Source organism: Hemitrygon akajei, chromosome 5, assembly GCF_048418815.1.
Source record: "Hemitrygon akajei chromosome 5, sHemAka1.3, whole genome shotgun sequence".
In the NCBI taxonomy this organism is placed as follows: domain Eukaryota; kingdom Metazoa; phylum Chordata; class Chondrichthyes; order Myliobatiformes; family Dasyatidae; genus Hemitrygon; species Hemitrygon akajei.
This window is the reverse complement of record NC_133128.1, coordinates 160,022,832-160,036,023: the sequence shown is the minus strand read 5'-3', so window position 1 is coordinate 160,036,023 and position 13,192 is coordinate 160,022,832. Positions and strand designations below refer to the sequence as shown.

The following is a 13,192-nucleotide window of genomic DNA, read 5'->3' as shown; positions in this document are numbered from 1 at the left end:
ACTGGAAGGTTTTATTTCATTATAGTGTTAGTGGAAGCAGAATAGATGGTGACTGATAAGCTATTGCTGGGTTGAATTACTAATGTAAAGTGAGTATGTACTCAAGAAATTTTGTTTGCTTTATAGTCTATAGACATAGTGACTTTAACTTCTATTAACAATTCCAGAGAAAATACCTACAGTGTGCCAAAACTTTAAAACAACTTTTCACTGCAGTCAAATTAACAAAATTTCAGTCTTAGGGAGTTATTTCTCTACACCCAGGATAACTACTGAAAACCCATGGACTCGCTTTCAAGGACTCTACAGCTCATGGTCTCAATATTATTTATTACTTAGTTATTATTATTATTATGTTCTTTTTGTATCTGCACAGATTATCTTCTTTTGCACATTGTTTTTTGTCGACCTTTGCGTAGAGTTTTTCACTGATTCCATTGTACTTCTTTGTATCTACTGATCATGCCCATATAGATGAATCTCAGGTTAATATATGGTAATATGTATGCACTTTGATAATAAACTTACTTTGAACTTTGAAAAGTCAGAAGCTGACTGTTTCTCCCATTTAGCAATGTAACATCGAATGATTATAATCTAATACAACTATGTAACCTTTGTTGATTTAAAGAAACAAGTTTAGCTATTGAAGATGAAGGAATCATGTTCTTGGTGCAGGTGCACGACATTTTAAGGTAGCTTCAGATTGGAGAAAGAAATCTCTTTCGACCTAGGAAAAAGTTGGACAATTTCAAAAATATGGAACAATTACATCATTAAAGATACCAATAAGTAATTACCCATTTGAGAAGTAATGCTGTTTGTCTCTTTGGGTGGCTGCTTTTAAGTTCAATAAATCTATTCAAACTCCCACTTCATTTCTCATTTCCTGGTGGCTTCATTAAGGTGAAAGTTTGTCATTTCACTCTGTCTACAGTTAAACTGTCCTAAAATGTTTATAGTGACAGCAGAATGTTTTTGTCATCATGCAACATTTCCTCGTTCGCTACATTAACATGCCCCAGTCATAAGTAGATTTTCTCTGAAACTGTAGGCATGCACATCTAGAACCACAACATCCATCAATGGAACAATGTCTGCTTTCTTTAAGCTAATTGTTTCCCGATAAACAAGGTTTAGTGTTCTTCTGAAAAAAAGAACATGGAGAATGTACAAGCAGCATTCTTCTATGTTGATAATTATTCAAATATGCAGCAGTCAGGTACAATTACAAAAGTCGAAATCCAAAGAAATGTTTGAACTAGTGAGCTCGAACATCAGGGGAAAGGAAGTGCTAGTGAACACTATATAAAATGCAAGTTAAATCACATCCAGAATGCAGTGTGCACTTCTGAGGAATCCCGTTGGAAAAAAGACTATGAAGGAGTCCAAAGAGATTCAGCAGAGGCTTACCAAAAATCCATGCATTAGGCAATAAGTAGTACATGAGCTAAACCTGCATTCACTGGATAATGATGGCGTGGTTCTTCTACAAGTAATTTGGAAATGACTGCTAATGTATCCACTCTGGCTCAAAACTGAAGAGATGGAAACACCCTTAAGAACATAGAGCAGAATAGTACAGCATTGGGCAGGTGATTTAGCCCTTGCCAATCTTGATACTGATTCATACCAAGTGTCATCTTCCTGTGTATCATCCATATCCCCCCATTCCCTTTGTACTCCTGTATCTATCTAAAGGGTCTTAAACTCCACCAAACTGCCTGCATCAATGTTATCCCTAGTAACCCATTCCAGACACATACCACTCTTCGTATAAAAAAAAACTTGCCCTTCAAATCATCTTTAAGCTCTACTCCTCCGCCCCCACCCCCCACACCTTAAATGCATGCTTTCTTGTATTTGAATTTCCTCCCCTGGGGAATATATTTTGACAATCTACTCTGTGCATGCCTCTCATAAATTTAAAAACCTCTATCAGGTCTCCCCTCAGCTTCCTTCTAGGGAGAACAACATAAGTTTATTTAACCTTCCCTTATACCTTACAGCCTCTAATCTAGACAGCATCCTGGTAAAACTTGTTTCCATTCTCAACAATGTTCACAATCTTCCTATAATGGGGCAACCGAAGCTGCATACAAGTTGTGGTCTACTAAAGTTTTATATACCTTCAGCATAATTTCCTTATTCTTATACCTACCAATAAATGAAAGCATGCAATATGACTTCTCTAACACCTTATCCACTCACGTAGCCACTTTCCGTGAACAATGGACTAGGATCGAAAGATCCCGCTATATCTCAATAATATTAAAGGACCTACAGTTAACTGAACACTTTCTCCTTTCATTTGACCTTCCAAAATGCATCATCTCACATTTGTCTAATTTAAACTCCACCTGCCACTTCTCTGCCCATAAGTGTAACTGATCTACTATATATCCCACAGTTTTCCCTGACAGGCTTTGACACTGTTCACAACTCCAGCAATCTTGGTGTCATGTGCAAACTTGCTAAACCACCCATTTACAGTACATGTTATCCAAACTATTGATATACAGTACATCACAAACAACAGAAGTCCCGACATCAATCCTTGCAGAACACTACTGATCATCAGCTTCCAGCCAGAATGTCTTTCATCCTGACTTTCTGCCTTCTGAAGCAAAAATAAGCCAGTTATGAATCCAACTTGAAATCCACCATGCACCCCATACATCTTTATCTTCTTAATCAACCTACCATGGGCCTTCTTACCAAATGCCTTAAAGTCCATGCAGAAAACACCCATCTTTGTCACCTTCTCAAAATACTCAATTGTTTGTACAAATCCATACTTTTGACCCAAAGCAGGCCGTGACTTTCCAAATGAGCCAAATTCCTTTCCCTCAGTATCTTCTCCATTAGCTTCCCTACCACTGATGAGAGGCTCACTGGCCTATGATTACGTGGATTATCCCTATTAACCTTCTTGAACAAAGGCACATTTATTACTCTTTAGCTCTCTGGGACCTTTACCATTTCTAGTGAGGACACAACTGGGTCAAAGCCCCAGTTATATCCTCATTTTTTTCATTATTCTGGGATATTTGCCACCAGGCCCTTAGGGTTATACTCCTTAACGGTTCTCAGAAATCCCTGGATTACCGCCTCCTTAATATCAAAATGTGCCAGCCTATTTGCATGACTTCCATCATTTCCACTATCTTCCAAATTTGTTTTTCTCAGGAAATATCAACAGAGAGAATTCATTTAGTACCTCATTCACTGGCTCTGATCCCCCAAGCACAAATTCCCTCCTGTATGTGTGATTGGACGTACCCACTCCCTGTTTCTTAATGCTGTATAAAGAATGTACGTGTAACGCTCAGGTTAAGATTGCTACTGCCATGCCGCAGGTATTCCATTTTAGCCCGTCTGTAAGAGCAGTCTTCTGCTTTTAGCATGTTTGGGCTTGGGCTAAAGATAAGAGGCTATGTTGTTCAATTTAGGACTGTTGTGTCAGCCAATCAGGATGGCGGAATTGGCAGAAGGTTCTAGAGATTGTTGGGCGGAAAAACTCTGTGACGGACACTGGTGTGGGTCAAGGGAGCTGGGAGAAGACAAGAGGGAAGGTGGCTGAGGATGCCGTCCCTGTTGCACAAGGTGCTTTTTACAGATGAATGGCTTCAAGGAGGAAGGACCGATACCCCCGTGCAGTCTGTTATTTCTTGCCGACAGCTAATTGCATTGGGGAGGGGCAGAATTTACACAGCATTCGCACAGATTGGGGTTCAGGTACTCGAGGCATCCCAACTTCCCAGTTTTGGTGGGAGCCAAGTCATACCAACCCCAGACATAAAGAGTCTGAGAAAGGTGGTTTTCTCACCAGAGTTAAGTAGCCGTTAGCAGGACGCATCACTAGAGATGCCCATTAAAGGGGGTTTCATATAAATTAGACAACCAATGGATAGTGGAAATGTGAAATTCTCTCTTACTCAAAGTAATAAACAGAAGCTGAATTCATAATAGTACACCTGAGTTTGATAGAAGTTTTTTGCTATACAGGTACTTTATTTCTGGAGGCCAATTTGGTTCAGGTGTAGTGAGGTACAAATGTACTTTGTACTGCAGAGGGATTGAATGATCTGTTCCTAATAGTTGGATCCTTTGAGGCTTATAACAAAGCCTGTCTTAACCTATGAAAGTTACCATTTATTTGTAGAGAAAAAAAGTATTTTGAAAACACAAGTTGAAGAACACCAAGTCAACTATTCAGACATCTTTTGCAATTTCTTGAAGTGCAAATAAATTACTGTGAAATGAACAATGCAAAGGCAGAAGGAAAGGAAACTTACTTCAATAAGCTTTGGATGTGACCCAGTACAGTGTGGGTTACTTACCGTGTATATGACCATCTGTTGAATCAGTTTGACACACGGGACAGCAACTTCCAAATGGGATATATGGCCTCTCGCAGTCATACAGTTCTTCACAGGCTATCTCATCGCACAGTACTATTCCTTCATCACACACACAAATTTGACAGGGCTCTGGCTTCCAGACATCTTTATTCTGGTAGGAATGGCCATACTGAGTGCAGGATAAAGGACCTAGAGAAAAGGGAGTGAAAATAAATATTTGTGAAATCGTGCCGATTTAATCAAAAAAATATATCAATTGCAATTCACTTGTATTAGGTCCACAGTTACATCAGTTTCATGACAGGAACAAAAAATAACTTGAAGCAGCAGAAACGAAGGCATGTGTATGACTACAAATGACAGAAGAGTCAGAATTATTTTCATCTACTCTCAATCAGTTCTAGGAAAAAGAATGAGATTCACAAATCTATATTTTAATTTAGGATTGAATGATCTAACTGGAGAAGAAAGAAAGAAATTTATGAAGAGAGAAATGCACTTAAATTATTACTTATAAGCATTTTAGTAATATGAATGTACAGATGTAGACAGGAAGTTCCCAGAATGGGCCATTAATCTTTTCTAAATTGCATGGATTTGTTACAATTAACTATATTCATTTCCTGGAACCATCTGTCCTACATAGTTTACAGAGAATGGTGCAAAAAATTAAAAAGCATCAAATGAGTGGACAAAAATGCCTTAATAGTGAAAGAAGTCCGAAGAGAATGGTCAGTCAAGAAGGTGACAGTAATTCATGGCCAATTTGACAGGAAGTTGACAGTAACTCAATACGTGGCATACAGGTGTACAGACGAGCAGCTCTGAATACACAACACGTCAAACCTTGAAGTGGATAAGTTACAGCAGAGGAAGGCCATGAACATACACTCAGCGGCCACTTTATGAGGTACATTAGGTTTACTAGGTAAGAGCAGCTTTAGTAAGTTAGGCGATAAGCAGTACAAGCTTATAGGCAGAAGGTTTGGGCACCATAAACTACCAAAGAGACACTTACTTGACATGGAATCTAATGGATTCTTGATGATAAAGACATAGGAACATGAATGAAATAACTGTTTTTAATGGAAGGAGCAATGGCTTCCAGAGGAAGGTAACACTAGCTTGCAGCCTTCCCTCTCCTTGCTGATTTACATTAACTCCCCCCCCCCCCCCGCCGCCCTACTGGAAAAGGAAACCAATCATAATCTTCCATATCCCTGCATTACCTCACCTCTTTCTGTCTCAAACCTTCACCTAACCTGTATCCTGTCTGCTCCTCTGCAGTAATCCATATTTCCTGAACCCTGCTACATATAGCCTTTCCTTCTGCAGCTTGAGCAGAACTTGCTGGAGTTCCTACCCAAATATTCTCCAGCTCTCATCCTCTCTCTTTCCCCCAAGGATTAGCACTACACAGTTCCTGCATCTTGACAGACAAGGTAGTGGGTCAATGCCTTTGTCAGAACTGTTGAACACATTGCTAGTACTGACAACAGCTGAGGAGAAATCATTAGCTTTCAGAAAAGCAGCCAGAAATAAGGGGAAGAAAACCAGGTAACTCTGCTCTCAGTCTTACAAACCAAATGTCCTGTGAGCTTCTTATGAATCAAAAAGCACATGGAAAAAGATCCTTAGTTAAATCGCATGGTCAATCTCAACTTTGGGCTCATAGTTTGTAAGATGAATATTTTCCAACAGCATAAAAAGATGGGAAATAACCTATATGCACCTGGTCTGCACGAGTGAAAGAGCTACTTTTAGGTACACTCAAACTGCACAGTAGAGATACCCAATAATAATCAAATCAGTCATTGCTCCTTTCATGTACGCTCAGATAACAAATTTCACTTCGAGGTTGCCTTCAGTTTTATATCTACATGATACTTTTAGCTTACAACATGCACTCAGTTATATCTTGGCTCATGTGTGAAGTATATATATGTGATTACCTTTGCCCTATAAGTATTGTATGACCCACTAAGTAAAGGCTCGTAACCATGAAATCAAAGAAGCCAACACTCTAAAGAGCAATGCTTTCTTGAAAAAACAACTGACAACTATTTTCAGAAGAAACACTCCTGAAGCTGTTAGATCCATGGATGTTTACCCATTTTAGGGATGTCATCAACGGCAGCATGAATACTGTGCAGTAACTGCTCGCTATTTGAAAATCACCGTAAACTTAAATATATTTCATTGTACAACAATGCAGGTATTATCAGGGTAATTCTTGTGAGTAGAGGTGTGAGTTTCTGTTCTTTCAATTATTATGGTTTCACATTACAATTAATTCAGTCCTGATTTATATCTTGAAATATAATCAAACAGAACCACTTATTGTTTAAGGTTTTGCTATGTATTATTGGAGAAATGAGCTAACTTTGACCATGTACTGCACTGATGGTCTTGATCTACATTCATTTGGATTGCAGCTCCTCTATGCAAAATGTGTTTGCCAAACCATCATGTGTGGTACTTTACACACCCATTACCTTTTTAAAACAGTTAGCAGCTCCATTAATATAGTGCACACAGAGGTCTTAACTCAATAGATACAACACAGTAGATATTTCATGTGTGCTACAATAGTATAAGCTCCCTTTCCGCACAGAGGAAGTCTAGGTCTGATAATGTAGAGACGGAGCTAGCAGTTCTGTTTGGTAAAAGATATCAAAATACTGGAGTTGAAATTGGTGGTGGCTGTGCATTTCCAGTCTGATTCACTTACGACAATATCCCACGGGTCCTTCCAACAAAATAAAAACTTTGGGTGTGTTTTCTTTACAATAATTAAATGATATATTCAAATCAGGGCGTCACCAGGAACCAAATGTTAAAGAAGGTAAGACAAGAGATCCTGCAGATGCTGGAAAAGGCCAAGACCCTTCATCAGGACTGGAAAGGAAGGGGAAGAAGCCAGAATAAGTAGTTTGGGGGAGGGGGAGAAGCAGAACCAGGCTGATAATAGGTGAGTCTAGGTGAGGGGGGAATGGAGATGGGTGGGGGAGGGAGGATGAGAGGGAAAGATATGAAAAGCTAGGAGGTGATAGGTGGAAGAGGCAAAGGGATGAAGAAGGAATCAGACAGGACAGTACAGTATCCCGTGGAATAAAGGAGGACGGAAAGCAGAGAGAAGTGATAGGCAGGCCCACTCATCCCTCCACACCAGTCTCCCTCCTGGCACTTATCCTCGTGACCATGCTAGATGCTACACCTGCTCCTACACCTTGTTGCTCACCACCATCCTTGGCCCTCAGCAGTCCTTCCAGTGCTTCAATTGCAAGGTGTTATTTATTGCATCAGGAGCTCCTCTACAGTGAGGAGACCCGATGCAGATTGGGACACCATTTTGTTAAGCGTCTTCTCTCTGTCCACTGTATTGCCAGAGTCCCCCAGTGCCCACCCTTTTCCATTTCTGATATGTTGCCCATCTCTTCTTCTACTACCACAATAAGGCCAGACGTAGGTTGGAGGAGCAATACCTCATATTTTGTCCTGGTAGTCTCCAATCTGATGGCATCAACATTGATTTCTCGTATTTCCAGAAACTATTACCCTTTTGTTTTTGCTTGTTTGCCCCCTCCCCTTTACTTTCCCCTAGTCCTGTGGCCCTCCCACCTTTTTCCTTCCCCTTTTCATGGCCTTCCTTGGGTTCCCAACTTCCTTCCCTTTGTACATTCACCTATAGACTTCCTTCTACTTCACCCTTTATCGCTTCCATCCATCATCTCTGAATTTCTCATATCATTCTCTTTCAACTCCTCTCCTCCGCACATTTACCTTCCCTCCACACCTGGCACTCACCCATCATGAACTCTCACCTCTTGCACCCCTCTTTACATCAGCAGCATTGCAGTGAAAACTGTGAGCAGTTTCAAACTCTTGGGAGTGAACCTCGCACATAAACTCTCATGGTCACAGAACACATCCTGTACAATGAAGAAAGCTCACCAATGCTTCTACTTTCTGAGGAGGCCGAAGAGAGCCGGGCTATACTCATTCTACAGATGTGCAATAGAGAGCATCCTAACAAGATGCACCACTGCACGGTACAGAAACTGCACTGTGGGAGACAGGAAAGATATCCACTGTCAAGGATATGCAGTATGTATACAGACAGGTGCCAGAAAAAGTCCAACAACATCATGAAAGACCTAACTCACCCTGCCCATGAACTGTTTGCCCTACACCCATCAGGAAGGAGGCTATGTAGCATCCATGCCAGGACCACCAGACTCAAAAAGAGTCACTTTCGCCAAGCAGTAAGGTTGATCACTTCCACCCAGTAACCCACCACTACTTTATCATATCCTGTCAGAGTCACCTTATGTACAGACACTCCTGTGCCTAGCTTCACTTTGTGGACTACAATCAATGTATACAAGCTATCTTATATATTTATATTTATTGTGTTTTTAGTTATTTTTAATTATTGTGTTATTTATCTTATTGTGTATTTTTATGCTGCATTGGATCTGGTGTGCTTTTCTCCTCTTCCCTACCTTCTCAATCGAGTTTTTGCCCCCTTTCTTTCCAGTCCTGATAAAGGGTCTTGGCCCGAAATATTGATTGTTCATTTCGCTCCATAGATGCTGCCTGACCTGCTGAGTTCCTCCAGCAGTTTGTGAATGTTGCTGTTAGAAAAAGTCATTTGTGTTTCTAATGAAAAGGAGGTATTTGAAATTAGCTGTATTGTCTGTTACTACCATCACCTAGAGATTCTTTTAATTGTCCATTAATGTCTAGGGTTTTTTTTGTAAGTACACAAAAGCATTTTTCTTTCCTTGGCTTTGCTTCTTCAGACAGAATCCATTGCTCAGGGAAAAAGGATTAGACAGGATGTCTGGGTATTTTCTTTGCGTCCCAATGTAACAAAGCAGATTGTACAGTACATTAGTATCTGAATGGTGAAAACCACTGGTTAGCCTAATCATCTGGATTCTGAGTGAGGCAGATCACAGTTAGGTTTGGCCTGTAAAACAAGGGCTTATCAGCCCTGTTTTACACCCTTTGATTTTAATAGAAAATAAACTGCTTTTGCATACAAGTAGAGCTGAACTAAAACTGTCATTTTTGACTTAAATCTACATATTGTCTTCTGAAGCAACTTCTAAAGCAACTTTACATGTGTATCAAATAAATAACAAACATAAATCACTGAGACTGAACCGTACTCTTCTCAAAACATCAAGAAAATACTGCCACAAATAAACTGGATCAGATAATTGCTCACAAATGCTTCAGTATTGAGGGCCTTCAACTCCATGACCACAAAGAAATATGAATACAATCTCAAATTTGGTTGAAATGTTTGATGTGAGAACATTTGTGGCTTGCATAAGAAAACAATTAATCATTGGCATAATGCTCAAAAAAATTGTATTTCCTCTTCAAGGTTTCCACATGTCCAGTATATTGTAAGATTTTAAAAGTTTTCCATTAGAACTGAATGATCTATTTAATAAGACTCTAGTACCTTATGCTGTGCATAATGAATGAGGAGAAAGAGTGGACACAGATGTTGATGGAATTTATGGACATGAAAGAGTACTCATTTCAAATGAGTTAGTAAGTCTTCTGCTTGGCTTTGAAAGAATATTATTCTACAATCGAGCTTCTTTGTTCAACCTGCCTGCATACAATTTAAAAAAATTGGCTTACAAATGCTCACAAAATAGATTTCATTTCAAACATTATTTTCATATTCCACTGCTGACTTAAAGTTAATATACATTGAAAAGTTTATTTACAAGCTTGCATTAAAAATACACTCAGATATGTATTAAGGAAGTGATGCCCACAAAATCCATCCTGCTAACAAGGATATTATGGAATTTATTGGCAGTTTAGGTTTGTTGTTTTCAGATGCTATGTATTCTGATGTCAGTAGAGAAAATGGAAGATCATCCTCTGGTAGCAATGACCTTGGGTACATGATCCAAGCTAAATTAATTCTCATTTTCCCCACTCAGTCACAAAGAGCAGACTGAGGGTTTAGTGCCAAGATGGGAAAGGGACTGAAGTGATCTCCACCTACATTTACCGTTTGATTAATTAAAGCTGAGTGCAATGTGAAGTGTATTACAATCAATATGATGTTAGTATGCTAGTTAAGGGATAAAATTACAACAAATGTCACTTGATCTTTGAACTTCAAGGGTATATTGGCCCAGGAGCTCTCAGTGAATGCTTGGAGGACACAAAAAAAGAAGAAGGTACAAACACTGTAGGACAGGTAGCATTGATAGAAACAGAAATTATTAATATCTCAGGTCCAACACTCTTCATCAAATCTGACAAACGCAGGTGATAATTTAATCCCAGTTTTTTCCTCCCTTTCTCAGGCCTTAAATGTTAACTTTTTTCTTTCACAACCTTGTTGAATTTTCAAAACTTTTACTGTTTTCATATCAGGTTTTTTTTTTCGGGATCAGCAGGGGTTTTGTTTGGCTTCAAAGATTAGAAAATAAGACCATCTTTCAAACAGACTCATTCAGCTCCGCTCTCTCAGGGATCATTACAGAAAAATCTTTCCTAACAAATGCAATAAGAATATACAACAGTTCATCTCTGTGCAACCGGAGAACACACATCATTGTACAATAGCCTCTGTTTTATTACATCGTACATCAGTGCAGACTTGTAAATTACTGTCTATATTATTATTCTGTACTTTATTATTAGTTATGTCTGCACACTGCTAAGCATGTTTTAAATGCTGCTTTACATTGGGGATTAATAAAATAATAATGACCATTATTATAGGACCTAGGAGCAGAATTGGGCCACTTGGCTCATCAGCACAGCTCTGTCATTTCATCAGGGCTGATTTATTATCTCTTTCAATCCCGTTCTCATGTCTTCTCCCTGTAACCTCTGACACACTGACTAATCAAGAACACATCAACCTCTGCTTTAAATACTCACAATCACTTGGCATTCACAGCCATCCATGGCAATGAATTCCACAGATTCACCACCCACTGGCTAAAGAAATTCTTTCTCATTCCTGTTCTAAATGGACATCCCTCTATTTAGAGGCACTGCCCTCTGGTCCTAGACTCACCCACTTTAGGAAAAATCCTCTCCACATCCACTCCATCTAGGCCTTTCATAGAAACATAGAAAACATACAGCACAATACAGGTCCTTCAGCCCACAAAGTTGTGCCAAACATGTCACTACCTTATAAATTACTAGGCTTATCCATGGCCCTCTATTTTTCTAAGCTCCATGTACCTATCCAAAAGTCTCTTAAAAGACCCTATCGTATCCACCTCCGTTACCGGCAGCCCATTCCACACACACACCACTCTGTGTAAAAAAAACTTACCCCTGACATCTCCTCTGTACCTACTCCCAAGCACCTTAAACCTGTGCCCTCTTGTGGCAACCATTTCAGCCCTGGGAAAAAGCCTCTGAATATCCACACGATCAATGCCTCTCATCAGCTTATACAACTCTATCGGGTCACCTCTCACCCTCCGTCGCTCCAAGGAGAAAAGGCTGAGTTCATTCAACCAATATTTGAGTATTTCAATATTTGAATTGGAAGAGTTTCAATGAGATCCCTGCTCATTCTTCTAAACTCCAGAAAGTACAGGACCAGAACCAAACATTCCTCATATGTTAAGCTTTTCATTCTCAGAGTACTTCTCGGAACCTCCTCTTGACCTTCTCCAATGCCAGCATATCTTTTCTTAAATAAGATGCCCAAAACTGCTCATAATACTCAACTGACTGGAAATCGGAGGTGAAGAGGGTCAGAAACTTTAAATTCTTCAGTATTCTCCAGATCTGTCCTGGGTTCAGCACATAAGTGCCATTATGAGGAAAGCATGGCAACACCTCTACTTCCTTAAAAGTTTTCAAAGATTCAGCATACGTGATATCTAAAACATAGACAAACTTCTGCAGATGTGTGGTGAAGTATATTGACTGGTTGCATCATGGACTGGAATGGAAACACCAATACCTTTGAATGGAAAACCCTACAAAAAGTAGTGGATATGGCCCAGTCCATCACAGGTAAAGCCCTCCACACCATTAAGCACATTTAGAAGGAACACTGTCACAGGAAAGCAGTATCCATCATCAAGAACCCCCACATTCTAGGCCATGCTCTCTTCTCATTACTGTCATCAGGAAGAAGGTACAGGGACCGCCAGGTTCAGAAACAGTTATCACCCCTCAACCATCAGGCTCTTGAACCAAAGGGGATAACTTCACTTGCCCCTTCACTGAACTGCCCCACAGCCTGTAGACTCACTTACAAGGACACTTCATCACATTTTATTGATATTTATTGCATTTTTTTTTGTATTTGCGCAGTTTGTTGTCTTTTGCACATTGGTTGTTTGTCCATCCTGTTGGGTGTGGTATTGTGTTTCTTGGATTTGCTGAGTATAGCCACAGGAAAATGAATCTCAGGGTTGTATATAGTGACATATATGTCTTTGATAATAAATTTACTTTAAACTCTGAAAGGCAGTCTGACCAGTGTGATCCTCATCAGCATCACATCCTTAGAGTCACAGAAACAGGTTCTTCAGCCTATCTAGTCTATGCTGCACCATTTAAACCAACTACAGTATTCCTATTGACCTGCACTGGAACCAGAGCCCTCCAAATGCCTACCATTGATGTACCTATCCAAACTTCTTTTAAACATTGAAATTGAGCTCAGGTGCACCACTTGTGCTGGGAGCTCATTCCACACTCCCACGACCCTCTGAATGAAAAGGTTTCCCCTCATGTTCCCCTTAAACTTTTCAGTTTTCATCTTTAACCCATGACCTCTAGTTGTAATCCCATCCAACTTCAGT

At 39.8% G+C, this 13,192-nt stretch overlaps 1 protein-coding gene across 1 annotated transcript in view; it reads right to left on the bottom strand.

Moving 5' to 3' along the window:
• The window catches only part of LOC140728382 (uncharacterized), a 257,199-nt gene that overhangs the window by 131,957 nt on the left and 112,050 nt on the right, over positions 1–13,192 (bottom strand). Inside the window, exon 2 of the mRNA XM_073047008.1 lies at positions 4,344–4,553. Within this exon, the coding sequence (XP_072903109.1) occupies positions 4,344–4,553 (210 nt within the window). The remainder of the gene's footprint in view (positions 1–4,343; positions 4,554–13,192) is intronic.